Source organism: Ursus arctos, unplaced genomic scaffold (genome assembly GCF_023065955.2).
Source record: "Ursus arctos isolate Adak ecotype North America unplaced genomic scaffold, UrsArc2.0 scaffold_3, whole genome shotgun sequence".
NCBI classification, from domain to species: domain Eukaryota; kingdom Metazoa; phylum Chordata; class Mammalia; order Carnivora; family Ursidae; genus Ursus; species Ursus arctos.
In genome coordinates, this window is record NW_026622985.1 from 33,566,386 (window position 1) to 33,584,720 (window position 18,335).

Sequence of the window (18,335 nt, forward strand, 5' to 3'; positions counted from 1 at the left end):
GGCTCCTCCGCTATGAGCCTGCTTCTTCCTCTCCCACTCCCCCTGCTTGTGTTCCCTCTCTCGCTGGCTGTCTCTATCTCTGTCAAATAAATAAAATCTTTAAAAAATAAATAAATAAATAAAATATGTAGAAGGGAATAAATTGGTGAATACAATAAAATGAAAACACAGACCTAAGTCCTTTAGCTTTGGGGTTTACAACCTAAGCATATTAATTTCATAGGCAAAACAAAAATAGAAAAATAACAATTCTTTTGTTGGATAGTTTTTAAAATCAAGTATGACCCTGGAAAGTTAGAAGATTTGCCAGAAACAAATGAAGTTCGATAACAGTAAATAAAATGCAATAATTCATAAAGCAAAAATAACTGCACACAAACAAAATTAGGAAATGTGGAAAGTGAGTAAAATAGAACACAAATTCAAGTAGGGAGCAGACTACAAGATAATGACTTAACAACAGTATACAGTTAACCTGAATATCCTGGACTGGTTATAGTACCATGCAAGTTAGGTGTCATCTTGCCTCCTTAAAAAAATTAATTTGAACTTTTTTTTTCCCCATTGACTTTCTCCTTAAAGTCACATAATATAGCACAGTCATCACATTTTGTACTTACCTGGTCCCCATTTGAGAGTCCAAGTTTCTGACCAACTTGTCTGTTAATTTCAGCCACATTTTCGCCTTGATCACTAAAATGCCTGCCTTCTACCCAGCTCAAGAATGCAGGCTGGTGACCCCAGGCTACTTCTATAGCTTGATTCTATTTATTCAAGAAATAAGAAAGGGGGGGGGAGAAATAAGAAAGGAGGGAGTGAGAGTTTTTATATGCTTTTCTCGATTAACATAAGAGATAAACTATTACTGCAACCCATACATACAAAAAGAGTTCTATAGATGGGTGATAGCTCTCATTAGAGCATTTAAAAAGCTATAATCAATTCCAATACCCAAAGCTTGTGATGCAATGAGTAAAAAAAATACCCTTGTTTTCTTATGATGGCATTACAAATTCATTCAACCATTCCAAAATTCGAAATGGCAATAGGTAGCCAATGAATTGACCTCAATTTTGAGCCATATATATATATATATATATATATATATATATATATATATATATATGAGTACTTATTCTGAATTAATGATCAAAAGAAGAAGAAAACCACACCAGAACATATGTCTGCAGTATCTTCTATAACAGTGAAAAGTTAGGACTGTCTTCAATGTCTATTAATGGGGAAATTATCAAATAAGCTACAAATTTACTATTTTAGTAAAGAATGAGTCAAGTAGAAATATATCATGAACTTTAAAAATGTAACAGTATTTGTTTATTAGAAGAGAATAAATGTACTTGGTAAAAGCACAAAAATTACAAAAACATAAAACAAGAAGCTAGGTTCCTGTTCCCAGACATAATTACTGTTAATAGTTTCTTATGTATACTTCCAGAAATTTTATAATATGCAATAATTTTGATAGTTATACAACTATGGAATTGTAAGTACAAAAAATCAAAATATAGGAAACTTAAGGCTGGGAGTTAAGATGGCGGAGGAGTAGGGGATCCCTTTTTCAGCTGGTCCCCTGAGTCGAGCTGGATAGGTACCAGACCAGCCTGAACATCCACGGAATCAGCCTGAGACGCAGGAAGATACATCTGGATCTCTACAAATGAACATCTCTAGCAGAGTACTGAGGTACGAAGCAGGGTACAAAGCAGGGAGCCGTGAAACCGAGCACAGATATCGGAAGATAAACGGAAGGGGGAGGGAGGCATCGGCATCCCCGAGGGGGTGGAGAAAAACAGAGGTCTAGAAGAGATATTTGAACAAATTGTAGCTGAAAACTTCCCTAATCTAGCAAGGGAAACAAACATTCGTGTCCAAGAGGCAGAGAGGACCCCTCCCAAGCTCAACCATGACAAACCTATGCCACGTCACGTCATAGTGCAATTCGCCAATATTAGATCCAAGGATACAGTATTGAAAGTGGCCAGGGCAAAGAAATTTCTCATGTACCAAGGCAAAGGCATCAGAATTACGTCAGACCTGTCTACACAGACCTGGAATGAGAGAAAGGGTTGGGGGGGCATTTTTAAAGCTCTTTCAGAGAAAAACATGCAACCAAGGATCCTCTATCCAGCAAGGCTGTCATTCAGAATGGATGGAGAAATAAAGACCTTCCAGAATCGCCAGTCACTGACCAATTTCGTAACCATTCTATAAAAGTTCGATAAAAGTAAAAAGGCCCCAAGAGTGATACAGAACAGAAAATCACAATCTATAGAAACAAAGACTTTACTGGCAACATGGCATCATTAAAATCATATCTCTCTATAATCAGTCTCAATGTAAATGGCCTAAATGCTCCCATAAAGTGCCACAGGGTTGCAGATTGGATAAAAAGACATGACCCATCCATTTGCTGTCTACAAGAGACTCATTTTGAACCTAAAGATACATTCAGACTGAAAGTAAAGGGATGGAGTACCATCTTTCACGCCAATGGACCTCAAAAGAAAGCTGGGATAGCAATTCTCATATCAGACAGATTGGATTTTAAACTAAAGACTACAGTTAGAGACACAGAAGGGCACTATATTATTCTTAAAGGATGTATCCAACAAGTTATAAATATATATGCCCCCAACAGGGGAGCAGCAAGATACACAAGCCAACTCTTAACCAGAATAAAGAGACATATAGATAAAAATATGTTAATAGTATGGGACCTCAACACTCCACTATCAGCAATAGAGCACCAGAGCAGAAAACCAACATAGAAACAAGAGCTTTGAATGCCATACTCGACGAGTTGGACCTCATAGATATATATAGAACACTACAACCCAGAACCAAAGAATACTCATTCTATTCTAATGCCCATGGAACATTCTCAAGAATAGACCATGTTCTGGGACACAAAACAGGTCTCAACCGATACCAAAAGACTGAAATTATCCCCTGCATATTCTCAGACCACAACGCTCTGAAATTGGAACTCAACCACAAGGAAAAATTTGGAAGAAACTCAAACACTTGGAGACTAAGAACCATCCTGCAAGAATGACTCGAAAAACCAGGAAATCAAAATTAAGCAATTTATGGATACCAACGAGAATGAAAACACAACGGTCCAAAACCTATGGGATACTGCAAAGGCAGTCCTAAGGGGGAAATACATAGCCATTCAAGCCTCACTCAAAAGAACAGAAAAATCTAAAATGCAGTTTTTATATTCTCACCTCAAGAAGCTGGAACAGCAACAGAGGGACAGGCCTAATCCACTCACAAGGAAGCAGCTGACCAAGATTAGAGCAGAAATCAATGAATTAAAAACCAGAAGTACAGTAAGCAGATCAACAGGACTAGAAGCTGGTTCTTTGAGAGAATCAATAAAATTGACAAACCGCTGGCAAGGCTTATCCAAAAGAATAGAGAAAGGACCCAAATTAATAAAATTATGAATGAAAAAGGAAGGTTACAACCAACACCAATGCAACTGAAAGGATTATTAGAAACTTTTATCAACAGCTATATGCCAATAAATTAAGCAATCTGGAAGAGATGGAGGCCTTCCTGGAAACCTATAAACTACCAAGACTGAAACAGGAAGAAATTGATTTTTTAAACAGGCCAATTAATTATGAAAAGATTGAATCAGTGATGAACAACCTTCCAAATAACAAAACTCCAGGCCCGGATGGTTTTCCTGGGGAACTGTATCAAACATTCAAAGAAGAAATAATACCTATTCTCCTAAAGCTATTTCAAAACATAGAAACAGAAGGAAAGCTACCAAACTCATTCTATGAGGCCAATATTACCTTGATCCCCAAACCAGGCAAAGACCCCATCAAAAAGGAGAATTACAGACCAATTTCCCTAATGAATATGGACGCCAAAATCCTCAACAAGATCCTGGCTAATAGAATCCAACAGTACATTAAAAGGATTATCCATCATGACCAAGTGGGATTCATCATTTTAAACTAAAGACTACAGTTAGAGACACAGAAGGGCACTATATTATTCTTAAAGGATGTATCCAACAAGTGGATATGACAATTATAAATATATATGCCCCCAACAGGGATGCAAGCGTGGTTCAACATTCGCAAATCGATCGTTGTCTTAGATTTTATCTAGAAGGAAAAAGCCAAAAATCATATGATTCTCTCAATAGATGCAGAAAAAGCATTTGACAAAATACAGTATCCTTTCCTAATTAAAACCCTTCAGAGTGTAGGGATAGAGGGTACATTCCTCAATCTCATAAAAACCAGCTATGAAAAGCCTACAGCAAATATCATTCTCAATGTGGAAAAGCTGGAAGCCTTTCCCTTAAGATAAGGAACACGACAAGGATGCCCACTCTCGCCACTATTATTCAACATAGTACTAGAAGTCCTTGCAACAGCAATCAGACAACAAAAAGGGATCAAAGGTATCCAAATCGGCAAAGAAGAAGTCAAACTGTCTCTCTTCGCAGATGACATGATACTCTATATGGAAAACCCAAAAGAAGCCACGCCCAAACTATTAGAAGTTATAGAGCAATTCAGTAGTGTGGCGGGATACAAAATCAATGCTCAGAAATCAGTTGCATTTCTTTTTTTTTTTTTTTAAAGATTTTATTTATTTATTTATTTGACAGAGAGAGACAGCCAGTGAGAGAGGGAACAGAAGCAGGGGGAGTGGGAGAGGAAGAAGCAGGCTCCCAGCAGAGAAGCCTGATGTGGGGCTCAATCCCAGAACGCCGGGATCACGCCCTGAGCCGAAGGCAGACGCTTAATGACTGAGCCACCCAGGTGCCCCATCAGTTGCATTTCTATACACGAATAATGAGACTGAAGAAAGAGAAATTAGGGAATCCATCCCATTTACAATAGCACCAAAAACCATACGTTATCTTGGAATTAACTTAACCAGAGACGTAAAGGACCTATATTCTAGAAACTATAAATCACTCTTGAAAGACATTGAGGAAGACACAAAAAGATGGAAAAATATTCCATGCTCATGGATCGGAAGAATTAACATAGTTAAAATGTCCATGCTACCCAGAGCAATCTACACTTACAACGCTATCCCGATCAAAATACCGATGACATTTTTCAAAGAACTGGAACAAACAAGCCTAAAATTTGTATGGAACCAGAAAAGGCCCCAAATCGCCAAGGAACTGTTGAAAAGTAAAAACAAAGCTGGGGGCATCACGTTGCCTGATTTCAAGCTGTACTACAAAGCTGTGATCACAAAGACAGCATGGTACTGGCACAAAAACAGACACATAGACCAATGGAACAGAACAGAGAGCCCAGAAATGGACCCTCGGCTCTTTGGGCAAGTAATCTTTGATAAAGCAGGAAAAAACATCCGGTGGAAAAAAGACAGTCTCTTCAATAAATGGTGCTGGGAAAATTGGACAGCTACATGCAAAAGAATGAAACTTGACCAATCTCTCACACCATACACAAAAATAAACTCCAAATGGATGAAAGACCTCGATGTGAGACAGCAATCCATCAAAATCCTAGAGGAGAACATAGGCAGCAACCTCTACGACATCGGCCAAAGCAACCTTTTTCATGACACATCTCCAAAGGCAAGAGAAACAAAAGATAAAATGAACTTGTGGGACTTCATCAAGATAAAAATCTTTTGCACAGCCAAGGAAACAGTCAAAAAAACTAAGAGGCAGCCCACAGAATGGGAGAATATATTTGCAAATGACACTACAGATAAAAGACTGGTATCCAAGATCTACAAAGAACTTCTCAAACTCAATACACGAGAAACAAATAAACAAATCAAAAAATGGGCAGAAGATATGAACAGACACTTTTCCAATGAAGACATACAAATGGCTAACAGACACATGAAAAAATATTCAAAATCATTAGCCATCAGGGAAATTCAAATCAAAACCACACTGAGATACCACCTTACGCCAGTTAGAATGGCAAAAATAGACAAGGCAAGAAACAACAATTGTTGGAGAGGATGTGGAGAAAGGGGATCCCTCCTACATTGTTGGTGGGAATGCAAGTTGGTACAGCCACTCTGGAAAACAGTGTGGAGGTCCCTTAAAAAGTTCAAAATTGAGCTACCCTATGATCCAGCCATGGCACTACTGGGTGTTTACCCCAAAGATACAGACGTAGTGAAGAGAAGGGCCATATGCACCCCAATGTTCATAGCAGCAATGTCCACAATAGCTAAATTGTGGAAGGAGCCGAGATGCCCTTCAAGAGATGACTGGATTAAGAAGTTGTGGTCCATATATACAATGGAATATTACTCAGCTATCAGAAAGAACGAATTCTCAACATTTGCTGCAACATGGAGGGGACTGGAGGAGATAATGCTAAGTGAAATAAGTCAAGCAGAGAAAGACAACTATCATATGATTTCTCTCATCTATGGAACATAAGAACTAGGGAGATCAATAGGGGAAGAAAGGGATAAAGAAAGGGGGGGGTAATCAGAAGGGGGAATGAAACATGAGAGACTATGGACTATGAGAAACAAACTGAGGGCCTCAGAGGGGAGGGGGGTGGGGGAATGGGATAGACCGGTGATGGGTAGTAAGGAGGGCATGTATTGCATGGTGCACTGGGTGTTATACACAACTAATGAATCATCGAGCTTTACATCGGAAACTGGGGATGTACTGTATGGTGACATAATATAATAAAAAATCATTAAATAAATAAATAAAAATAAATAAAAAAAATAATCAAAATATAAAATGCATTCTCATTAAGAGCAATTATATAAAATCCGTGAAGTTTGTGGCTAAGGACTAAAAAACAATGTTTTCTATGATTAAAGAAATACAAACTCATTATCGAAACCTTAAAAAATATATAAACTTGGAAGGAAAAAAGGAATTACTGATATTCCCTCCACAACAAGACAACCACATGAACAATTTTGTCTATTTCTAGCTAATCCTGTTTTCTATGCAAAAATTTTTAAATAGTTGTATATTTATACTCATGCTTTAGTATCCTTTTCCCCACTTAACATTGTATCATAAGCATTTGCACACATGTCATTTTTTCAATAAAAAGGACTTCAATAATAGCCAACAAAACTTACCATCTCAGGAAGTTTTTGTATTATTAAAGTCATTTATTTCTATCTAAATAAATTCATTCAATTATTAAATATTAAATTCATTCATTTACATCAAATTTTACTACCTCAAAACTGGTTATAGGCCACTTATTGTTTCTTTATCTAGGAAAAATTTCAAAGGATGTTGGAGCCACTTCTGAGGCAATATAATGTACTTTAAATTAGCCCTGTTATTAAAATGTTATTAAAACTTTGTATAGAAGTCATCGTGTATCACTTAGTTGTATAATCTTTCCCACAATTCACAGGATAGTCCAACTGCTCAGGGTGACAAAACTTTTCCACCGCGCACAGTGGGATAAAGTACACAGAGCCCTGGATTTGGAGTCAAATTCCAAATTAGCTATGTCAGCTGTAAGTGTGTGAGCTGAGGTCACAGGGGCGAAGATGGCCCACCCGCCGACCCGCCGACCCGCCCACCCGCCTCGGGTGCTTTCCACACTCTTTCATCACAGTCTGTGGCATATAATCCAGATCAACTTCTATTTCATAAGAAGAAACTTTCAAAACCAGAGATGTTAATTAAGGAAATACAAAATACGCCCTGAAATGTCAAAGAGGAGGATTCTACCAACTCACCGAAAAAGGGGAAAATCAACTTTATTAAGCAGCAAAAGTACTTTAATTATTCATTTGGTCAAAACGCAGTAACCAGTTCCATGGCCATAATATACGTTCAGTTGGATTTAGTAAACTTTGCAGACTAATATGAATCCGTTTTCACGTAAAACCTTTTCCCCCTGAACCACAGAACCTCGGGTAAAGAGAAACCAACAGACTGGAGAGAAAGGAGCCCACTTCCCAGGAGGTCAATCAACAAATGACTCACTACCTGCTTTTGCCTATACCTGTAGTACTGGTATCACCTGGGGGGAGCTTTCAGGTGAAATCACAGATTGTCAGGCCTTAGGACCGGCCAGATCCGAGGCCTGGGTTCTCCTTTGCCAACACAAAAGAAATGACAAGTCTGTACCTGGCCATTTCTGGACGGCAATTTAGGTTTATTTGTCTGCTTTCAGTGTGGACGTGAATCCTTTCCCCCATTTCAGCAATCACAGCGAGCACCGAGCCCAGCATACAGACAAAATAACTGAGTTAAAGCAATGGTTCTCAACTGGGGGTGATTTTTGTTCCCCAGGAGACATCTGGCAAGGGTGGAGACGTGGTGTTTTTGTTTTTGTTTTTTTGGCTATCACTACTGAAGAGGAGGTGTGCTACTGGCATCTAGTGGATGGAGGTCAAAGATACTGTTAAATATCCTAATACCCGCCACAGTCCCCCACAACAAAAACTTATCCAGCCTAAAGTGCCAAGGTTAAAAAAATTCCGAGTTAAAGCATCTACTGGGTATCCAGTCCTGAAATAAGGACTTGGATAAGCAAGACGATACCTGAAACACACAGTAGAGTACAAGTGAGATGTGTCACATAAACACGACAGCGAAGTTTTGGAAAGGAGACAAACGTGAGCAACCAAGAATTTGAAAGCTAGGTGGAGGAGGTAAGATTATGCTCAGTTTTTGAAGGCATGAAATGAAGAAAAACGTTTTGGGGAGAAAGAATAGCACAGATAAGAGTACAGAGTAGGAAAGGAGCTGGGTTATGAAAGAAACCGTGAGAAGGCCAGTCTGGATGCTGCAGAGTAAGTGAGAGACTAGAGGACAACTTACCTGGAAATGGTACCCACCTAGGAGCTAGTTTCCTAACATGTGAAAGCACAGAAATGACCTAGATACCCCAGGTTCCTTTCGCCATCAACATTCTATGATTCTATAACAGTCGGTCTAAATTCTTATGCATCCAAGTAGCCCAAAGATATTTTTAAAATTACTGATGCCTGAAGCTCACCCCCCAAGATTTTGATTCAATAGGTCTGAGAAGGACCAGAACATTCATATTCTGAAGAGCTTAAAGGTAAACCTGACACAGGCCAGGAAACTATTCTTCTGACCCTCTTCCTATTACAGCATTATAGGTATTATGTACTCCATGCTTCAGCCCAAATAAAAGAATTCAACACGTTAACTCCCAAATCATGACTTCCTACTTTAATAACCTATGCCCTCTAAACCAATAATTCTAGGGAAAAAAAAATCTAGAAAAATAGCTCCAGAAAAGTAAAGTGGAAAGATACCTAAAATTATCGTTAACTTAAATATTTACGTATTTCCTGCATAATTAGCCAGTGATGGGTACCATGCATCCAGGATTTCAAATACTCTACCCCTTTGCCCGCATAAGCATACTCAAACTCATAGACTGTGTGCCTCTATTTCTAGTTACGAAAATGCGGAGGCTGTATCTTTTTTAATTAATTAATTAAAAGGGTAACTGACGGCAGAGGTTCAAGTAATCCTACCTATGGACTTCCAAATATGCATAATTCTACTGCACGTTCCTGGTACACCTCGGAACTGTTCGAGCATCGGCGACACAGGGAAGAACCTTATTTTATTAACCTACCCCGCTCGGGGGACACGGCGCTCAATGGCGCTCAATCCCTGTTAACGTACCCTGTTAACCCACAGGGACTCTGCAAATCAAACCTACCCCTCCCTCTGGAGGCCGGGACGGCAGCCGTGCAGGCAGCTGGAAATCACTCGCAAGAAAAACATTTTTTAAAATAAAAATAAAAATAAAAATTAGCGACTCCCCAGGAGCTTTTCCAAACTGGAAAAATATTCTGAACGCAGGCGTAGATTATTAGGATGTTTCAAAGCCCAGTCTCACCGAGTGAAAACACCTGGAACACGGCAAGCTAAAGGCCCAGGGCTGCCTAGACGCGGTGTGGGTTGCAAGCCTGCCCCCGCCGGCCTTGCCCTCGAGGGACCCTCAGTCTGGCCTCTGAACGGCTCGGTGGCGACGACGGCAGCCCGTGCCACGCCGCCCGGAGAGGCTTGAGGGCCGCCGCGTCCCTAAAAGGTCTCGGCCACGTCCTAACTAACCCAGGCTGCCAACCAGGTGTCCCGAGGCTGGGCCGGGAGCCCCCGTCCAGGGCCGGCGCGTTACCTGGAGCAGGTGCAGCTGGGCCACGAGGCGCCGCGGCAAGTGGAGGAAACAGTCGCGAGCGTTGGTGAAGACCACCGTCACCGCTACCCCACCACCCTCTGTACCCGCCAAGCGATCGCTGCCCCACATCATCTACAAGCGAGGACCACCCCCCGCCGTCCACTCGAGCGGACGCTGGCCACTGGACAGACCGAGGGCGTCGGAGCCAGAGAAGATCGATCGGCCCCGCCCCCTGCGGCCACGCCCCTCTCGCCGCTCGAGCCCAAACGAGGAGGGGCAAGCAAGCTGCTCCAGCTCTCGGAGGTATCTCCGCCAGGCCGCTGGAGGGCGGCACCTCGTTCACCGAGGTCTCACTCACAGGAAACGATGCCCGACGCTGTCGATTCCCCAGCCAATCCTGGCACGCCTTGACCCATCTCCCTCTCTTATTGGGTGAACGGGAATGCGACGAGGCGGATGTTGTCGTTTTTGCAAGGGCCCAAATAGACAAGATGGCGTCGAGTGGCGGGCAGCTTGGAGGTGTATTTGACCACCACGTCCAGAGGGCTGTATGCGACACGCGGGCCAAGTATCGGGAGGGGCGGCGGCCTCGTGCTGTCAGGGTAAAGTGATTTTGGTTTCATTCGCTATTCCGGATGGCTTTATCTTAACTCTAGCGCCACATGACCAGTTTATGTAAATAAAGGCTTGAAGGTTGCGGTCCTATCCATCAGTCATTGGAGATGGGTATGAGAAACTGGTACTCAACGACCCCTTGGATGAGCTGCTGTAAAGTCATGATTCTCACGAACCCTTTGGTCAGCTGCTATAACGTCAGCTCCGAAAGGACAGGGCTTTGTTTTAGTCATTGTATCTTACGTGTTTAGAGTAGCGCTTGGCGCATGGTAAATCTTTGTTACCTCTCTCTAGTTAAACTACTTCTGAGCCAACTTCTGCAAAGTATGTCGATTGAAGATAGGCTGTGTTTTAATTAGAGGCCCTCGAGCGGAGGGGTTGAATTTATTCTTTACTTTTTCTGCAGACCGGCTGAACAGAATGTTTCTTCTTTTCAGAGCTTTTTAAGTTTTTAATTTTAGTTCCAGTATAGTTAACATAGTGTTACATTAGTTTCAGGTGTACAATATAGTGATTTAGCAATTCTATATTTTACTTAGTGCTCAGCATGATAAGTGTACTCTTTAATCCCCAGAGGTGGTTGTTTTGCTATGTTTTAAGGAAGATATGTCTTAGGCGTATTTGGAAAGTACATTTTATGTGTTTGCATTTCTTTTAGGTATATACAATCAATCTGGAATCTCGGTACTTGTTAATACAAGGAGTTCCTGCAGTGGGAGCAATGAAGGAATTAGTTGAGCGATTTGCTCTATATGGTGCAATTGAACAGTATAATGCTCTAGATGAATACCCAGCAGAAGACTTTACAGAAGTTTATCTTATTAAATTTATGAATTTACAAAGTGCAAGGTAATGTGCAAGTTAAGCATGTTTCATTTCCTCCGTTCCCTTTGCTATCACTTTGACCCCAGTTGTCCCTTATTCATACCTGAATTACTCAATACCCTAACATGGCCCTATATTATTTTTATCTTACTCTAGTCTTAAATGTCATTCCCATGCTTAACAGTCTTTGGTCATGTATTGTGGCAGATTAAAAAATGGGTTTGGAGTAAGTTTTTGAACTCCACTGCTTATCAACATCATGACTTTGCACAAGTTATTTAACCTCAACAAGCCTGTTTTTTTCTATTCTGTGAAATCTGTATGGTAAAAGGACCTACCTTGGGGGTTGTGTGAGGATGGTATAAAATAATCCCTGTAAAGGGGCTAAATGTAGTGCCTCCTATGTTCAGAATGCAGTAAACATTAGCTATTGAAGTTCTTAATGTTATGCATCATTGTGAATTGACCCAGTCTTTTCCAGCTTTCTGTACAACATAAACTCTGTGCTTCAATAAGGCTGAAGTATGAAATACCTTATGTAGATTTATGTGCACCCCATTCTTTTCACTAATTTGCTCCAAGACCCATCCTTCCTTGGCTATTACTATTCATATTTTCCTTGTCTCTCTTTTTTTAAAGATTTTATTTTTAAGTAATCTCTACACCCAACGTGGGGCTCAAACTTTCAACCCTGAGATCAAGAATGGCCTACAAACTTAGCCAGGCGCCCCACCATTTGTTGTCTTTCTGTACTATGAACAGCACTTGCAGTCTGCCATGAAAGCACTTGATTTTGTGGGGTCATGTATTGTTCTCATTTTGCTCTCATATATAATCTCACTTTGCCTAACCAACTTGCCTGCCCCTCATGGTTAGGGAAGCATATTTTCTAGAGCTTTTGCATCTCCCACAGCACGTAGTACAATAGGCTGTGGAGGTCAACATCTCAATTTGAATCATAGCTCCACAAACTACTGTGAACGTGGCTAAGTTATAAATCTCCCTAGGCCTCAGTGTCATCATATGGTTTTTATGAAATGTTAATTCACTTAGGGCACTACCTGGTGCATGGTAAAATCTCAGTATTTTAATCATTATCCCTGGGCAAAGAAGTACTTAAATATTTATTATAGCATAAGGCCTGGCCACTCATATATATTTAATAAGTATTTGTTGAATATCATCCTTTCTCATTGATTAGTTATGTATTCAGTATTTACTTAATTATTAAAGATTTTATGATTATGATATTTTTATTAATTTTTTTAAAAAAGATTTTATTTATTCGACAGAGATAGAGACAGCCAGTGAGAGGGAACACAAGCAGGGGGAGTGGGAGAGGGAGAAGCAGGCTCCCAGCAGAGGAGCCTGATGTGGGGCTCGATCCCATAACGCCGGGATCACGCCCTGAGCCCAAGGCAGACGCTTAACGACTGAGCCACCCAGGCGCCCCAATATTTTTATTAATTTTTATGTATGAATCTCATTGTACTGAAAAGGCTAAATTGGGTATGAGCTAACTCTTTCTTGGGTATGAGCTAACTCTTAAGGGCCATTTAACACAGAGAAGTCTCTATTTCATGACCACAGATTGTATACCTCAGGTTAACTGCTGGCTGCTAAGTTAATTAAAGGGAGTCAGGTTATGTGTGGATAACTTAGCTCAAAACCTGGTAGCACTAAAGGGAGAGGGGATGAAAGGCTTGAAGAGTATGCACCAGATCAGTAGAGTCCGTACCATCCACAAGCAGAACATCTTAACTCCCAAACAATAGGATGTATGTACACATGGCAAAACCTGAACTTTGCTCTTTAGGTCAGTGCATTGTATACTAGTTCAGCTTTCATCCTAAGTAAATCAAGATTGATAAATCATACTATCTCGTATTTCTGTTCAGGACAGCCAAGAGAAAAATGGATGAACAGAGTTTCTTTGGTGGATTGCTTCATGTGTGCTATGCTCCAGAATTTGAAACAGTTGAAGAAACTAGAAAAAAATTACAAGAGAGAAAGGCTTATATAGCAAGAACTACTAAAAATAAAGGTATGGAAAGCCAGTTACTAAACACCTCCTATGTGTCAGGCCCTCTGCGAGGTATATCATCAGGAGCCCCCAGTCTAGTGGGGAGAGAGGCAGATAAATGGTCACAATCCTGAGTAGCTGTGAACTGCAGGATTCTGTGCAGCACTCTTAAGTAGTCTCGGCTGGAAAGGGAGAGATGATGGTTTGTGGAAGAGTTCCTACAGGATGAGAGAGGTGGCTGAGTTTTGAAGGATAAGTAGACATTACTCAGAAGGGAGTAATGGAAGAGGAAAGGGGGAGGAAGGGAGAGGAAAGGATGGGAAGGGAGGCCAAGTAGCATGGATGAATGAGCATCATACGTTTGAAGGAACATGAGTAGTACAGCATATCCACAACACGGGCTGCAGTGAGAAATAAGATTAGGAAAGAGGACAGGAACTGAATCATTAAGGGCCTTGTATCCCATGCTAAGGAATTAAGGCTTGACCTAAAGGCAGTGAGAAACAATTATGATTTGCAGACTAGTTACCAACTGCTAATCTAAGACTGCTAAACATGGAAAAGTTCCACTTTTGACCAGCACTTAACCATGTGCCCCATATTCCCAGCTGAGTTTCCCCAAACACGAATTCCAGGTGCCTGGTGTAGGGTCATGGGATCTAGTACAAGGATTGTAGGAATAGAGCACTCAGAATTGGACTAAAATAGTGTGGTCTGAAATCTGAATAATACTGGAGGCTCAGATTGCCAAATTCCCACCCTTTAGTTGAAAGACAAAGTCAGTGTCCATACAGTTATTGAGTATGAGGAGTTTATGACTGATTGGGGAAGTGGCGTGTGGCAGAGGTGAAGAGAGAAATAAGGTGGGAAGACTCTTGGAAAACTCACCTGAAAATTTGGCAAGAGAGCTACTGAGAGTCCCTGATCATTAGTAGACACTGAACATTAACCTATGGGATATGTGAATAGCTCCAGGAAAACATTCATGGTTGTTTGGCAAATAAAATGAGAAAATACGGGTCCAGCATATTGCCGCCTTTAAAAACTAACAATCACAAACTAAGCAGCATGATACATTCATATAGTAGAATACTCCGAAGCTGTGAAAAAAAGAGCGTTCTGTGGAATGACCTAGAAAAAACCTCGAAGATCTACAGTTAAGTGAAGAATGCAAAGGCGCAGAGAAATGGGTACTATGGGAGAAAAAGAGGAGTAGGTGGGAGGAGGAAAAGTAAGACATAGTGGACAGATAAATAAGTAAGAAAAGGGATTACTAATGGAGGAGTGGAAACCAGGCATATGGGGAGCATAGAAAGAGTGAAGCTTGACACTAATATACCCTTTATCCTAATTTTTAGCTTTTAAACACATGAAGGTATTGCCTGCTCAAGAAATAAATTTTTCGGGGTAGCATTTGTTAACATTTTAAAGTAATGTTTGTTTTAAAAATTATACATTTCTGAATGAAGAAAACAATAAATGAACCATTTCTTTTTCCTCTTCTCTTACCTTTTAAATTGTAATATAAAGATCATTACATGACAAAGAAGAAACTGGTTACAGAGCTTAAAGACACAAAAGATTTTAGACAGGACTTCCATTCAGGGACGTCTGGATTTCGTGCAGCCACACGGAACACTTCTTCTGGCAACTCAGATCCTTGTCTTCCTTATTCTTGTGAATTGCCTTTATGTTATTTTTCCTCAAAATGTGCATGTTCATCAGGGGAACATACGGACAGGGCATCGAACTTCTCTCAGGACAGTAGGAACCACGCTGAAACAGCGGAGCATTGTATGCACGATGACTCTTCGCAGAAGATACAAATGAAACCTTTAAAAAATTCGTTGGTCTGCCCTGGTGCACAGAAGACTATTACTTCTTCCGAGGCAGTTGACAGATTTATGCCTAGGACAACACAACTGCAGGAGCGGAAAAGAAGAAGAGAAGATGATCGTAAAACTGGAACTTTTCTTGAAACAAGCACGAGTAGTAATGAGGTTATGATTGGGCCTCTGTTACCAGACATACCTAAAGTGGACATGCATGATGACTCGTTGAACACAACAGCGAATTTAATTCGGAATAAACTTCGAGAGGTAAGATCGTTTTTAAAAAACCCGTCTTAAGAGACCATTTGGTCATAGGACTAACAACTAAATGGAGATTTGTGGCAACTAATGTCATTGGTTTTTTTCATTTTCAGCTTTTTGATGTGGTTTTCTACAGTTCTCTGTTGAATTAACTGAATCTAACAGAAATATATGTGCTTTGATGTCATTAATCCTTTAAACAGTGACAGATCATATTTTAGATCATTCTAGATCTGAAATATAAAAGCAGTGGTTTCATCAGTGAGGGCAGCCTGTGAGAGTGGAGCCCAGGCCCTCCCTTTTTAAAGCTCCCCAGATGGTTCTATTGTGAGCCAAAGTACAGAACTGCTGTGTTGAAGGAAAATTATTACAACTTATTTCTCTCAAGTTCAGAGTTATTACAAATTACATCAAATTAAAATGCTTTTTACTTCTTTGATAAAAATAGCCACAGAATGAGATTTCTAAAGACTAGGCCCTAAGGTCTGCATTTCAAAATGTCAGCTTCTCAAATAGATTGCAACTCGATTGTGCTACTTAAGTAGTAATTTTTTTAACACGTTATTTATGTGATCATTTTCCATTTTCTAAGCACAAATGAAAGCTAACATTTGAATTAACTTTTGCAAGATACCTTTTTATGGGGCAAGCCTTTTAGAAATCTGAGGAAGAAAGACCTTTCTCCTAAACTTTAACTTTGAGATTCAGAAAGTGCTTTTCATGCAGTTGTGTATGTATTTTACAGTGCGATGAAGGGAGTCTAAGGTGGCTTAATTTATGTGTATTTTTTTTTTACCTCAAAATTATCTGATTAAGGGTGAGGACTTATTTTATAATAACAAAAATCTATGAACAATTTCCATGCTTAAGCCTCTTTAAATTTTTTAGTTTGTGCTGGTCCCCTTCCTTCCTTCAGATACAGTTGAACTGAGGCATAGATACAGATACGTAGCTCTCTCAGCCAGAGCTGACTATATTTTCAAGAAAAAAGTTGTTAGGGGATGTCTGGGTGGCTCAGTCGGTTAAGCGTTTGCCTTAGCCTTAAGCTCAGGTCCCAGGGTCCTGGGATCAGGTCCCGCATGGTGCTTCTTGCTCAGCAGGGACTCTGCTTCTCTCTCTGCCTGCTCTTCCCCCTGTCGTGCACGCTGTCTCTCTCTATGACAAACAAATAAATAAAATCTCAAAAAAAAATGTTGTTAGGTCCAAATCCTAGGTAAGGAAACAGTAGAACAAAATTGAGAAATACTAACTACAACTTAAATACAGTTTCTAGTAATTGTGCATTTAAATGAAGACTGTCATACTCTGCTTTAACACCTTGTCCACTCTTTTTCTGATGGTGTGTTTGGTTTCACTTCCCTAGGAAATTGAGGATTATACCATTTTCTGCTTATTTCTTCAAATTTCTCATCTTCCCCCCCCCTTCAAGGCTCCATGTGTCTAATCTCTAAATACATCAGATGTTTTGAGTTATGCAGAATCAGGATGTCTATCCGTATCCATAAGATAGCAAGTGACTTCAGATCTATAAAGGATTGTTAAAGCAGAGGATATATTTACTTTTCTCCCTTCCAATTTTTTTTCTTGTTAAATGGCTTTAGAAGTTTTACTCCCATCAGTGTTTGGACAGAGAACTTTGCTCTGTGCCTAGATCGTAGGCTGTACCCTGAAATTGGGCTCACTCTTCCTCAAATGTGATGGCAAGATTTGGACTACTAGATGTATATCCTACCCCTTCTAATAGTTTACTTATTCTTGTAGTATAAAAACTAAGTTTTGGTGGTTCTCTTTTTTTACACTAGGTAATTTCACCTGTGCCAAAACCTCCAGAAGGCAAGCTGGAGGATGTGAGTACAAGTCGTCCATTAAAGCAAAGAAGAAGAATATAGACTTCCAGCAGCAAATTATGTGTTCTAAGGGACTATTTATTTTTTATTTTTAGCCTGTCATTTTAATTGTTGAAGAGATTGTACTGCTGGTATTTTTTAATGTACTTCTCTTTGTAATATTCAAGCTACTTATCTAATAAAATTTCATCTTTTAAAATTAGTTTATCATGGACAAAATACATGCCAGCCAAATATGTTCCTTAAAAAAAAGAAAACTAAAGTTTTCCAGGAGCTCCAGTGACTTTGGTTACATCGTATTGGCTGGAAGTGGGCTTGTGGCTGGTCCTAACTGGGGAGGTCTGGCATGGTGCATGTTTACGTTTCCAACTTCTGTGGATGAGGAAGCAAGAGAAAAGAGGGTTTGAAAGGCTTATTCACAGTATTTGCCACAAGAACCAAGCTTGTTGGCTAACTTAAAAAATAAAATGTATCATTATTGTTATCGGGTTATTTTGATCGTACTTAATATTACAGAAACTGGAGATGCCTGGGTGGCTCTGTTGGTTGAGCGTCTGCCTTTGGCTCAGGTCATGACCCCAGGGCTCCCTGCTCCGTGGGGAGCCTGCTTCTCCCTCTGCCTGCAGCTTCCCCTGCTTGTGGACTCTCTCTCTCTGACAAATAAATAAAATCTTAAAAAAAAATTACAGAAACTGTTCTTATAATATTACTTCCCACATCGCAGTAGTTAGATGTAAATGAAGTGAAGCAAAGATAAAAACTTCACAATGCA

The 18,335-nt window shown here is 40.1% G+C and overlaps 2 protein-coding genes across 5 annotated transcripts in view; one reads left to right on the forward strand and one right to left on the reverse strand.

The window, feature by feature from the left end:
* The window catches only part of PEX1 (peroxisomal biogenesis factor 1), a 48,651-nt gene extending 38,133 nt beyond the window's left edge, over nt 1-10,518 (reverse strand). The window contains exons 1-2 of one of the 4 annotated variants that reach the window (XM_026505409.4): nt 10,161-10,518; nt 621-764 (exon numbers count right to left, since the gene is read on the reverse strand). In XM_026505409.4, the coding sequence (XP_026361194.1) occupies nt 621-764; nt 10,161-10,292 (276 nt within the window). In that variant the 5' untranslated portion in view covers nt 10,293-10,518. The remainder of the gene's footprint in view (nt 1-620; nt 765-10,160) is intronic. The other 3 variants (XM_044386488.3, XM_048212867.2, XM_057304110.1) reach the window with 3 other exon arrangements.
* A 102-nt stretch (nt 10,519-10,620) lies between these two features.
* Nucleotides 10,621-18,246, forward strand: RBM48 (RNA binding motif protein 48). The gene is made up of 5 exons (XM_026505554.4): nt 10,621-10,762; nt 11,434-11,624; nt 13,499-13,644; nt 15,154-15,722; nt 17,519-18,246. Exons 1-5 carry the CDS (start codon nt 10,652-10,654, stop codon nt 17,603-17,605), a joined length of 1,104 nt encoding a protein of 367 aa, XP_026361339.1. The 5' UTR covers nt 10,621-10,651; the 3' UTR covers nt 17,606-18,246.
* Nucleotides 18,247-18,335: the final 89 nt, after the last annotated feature.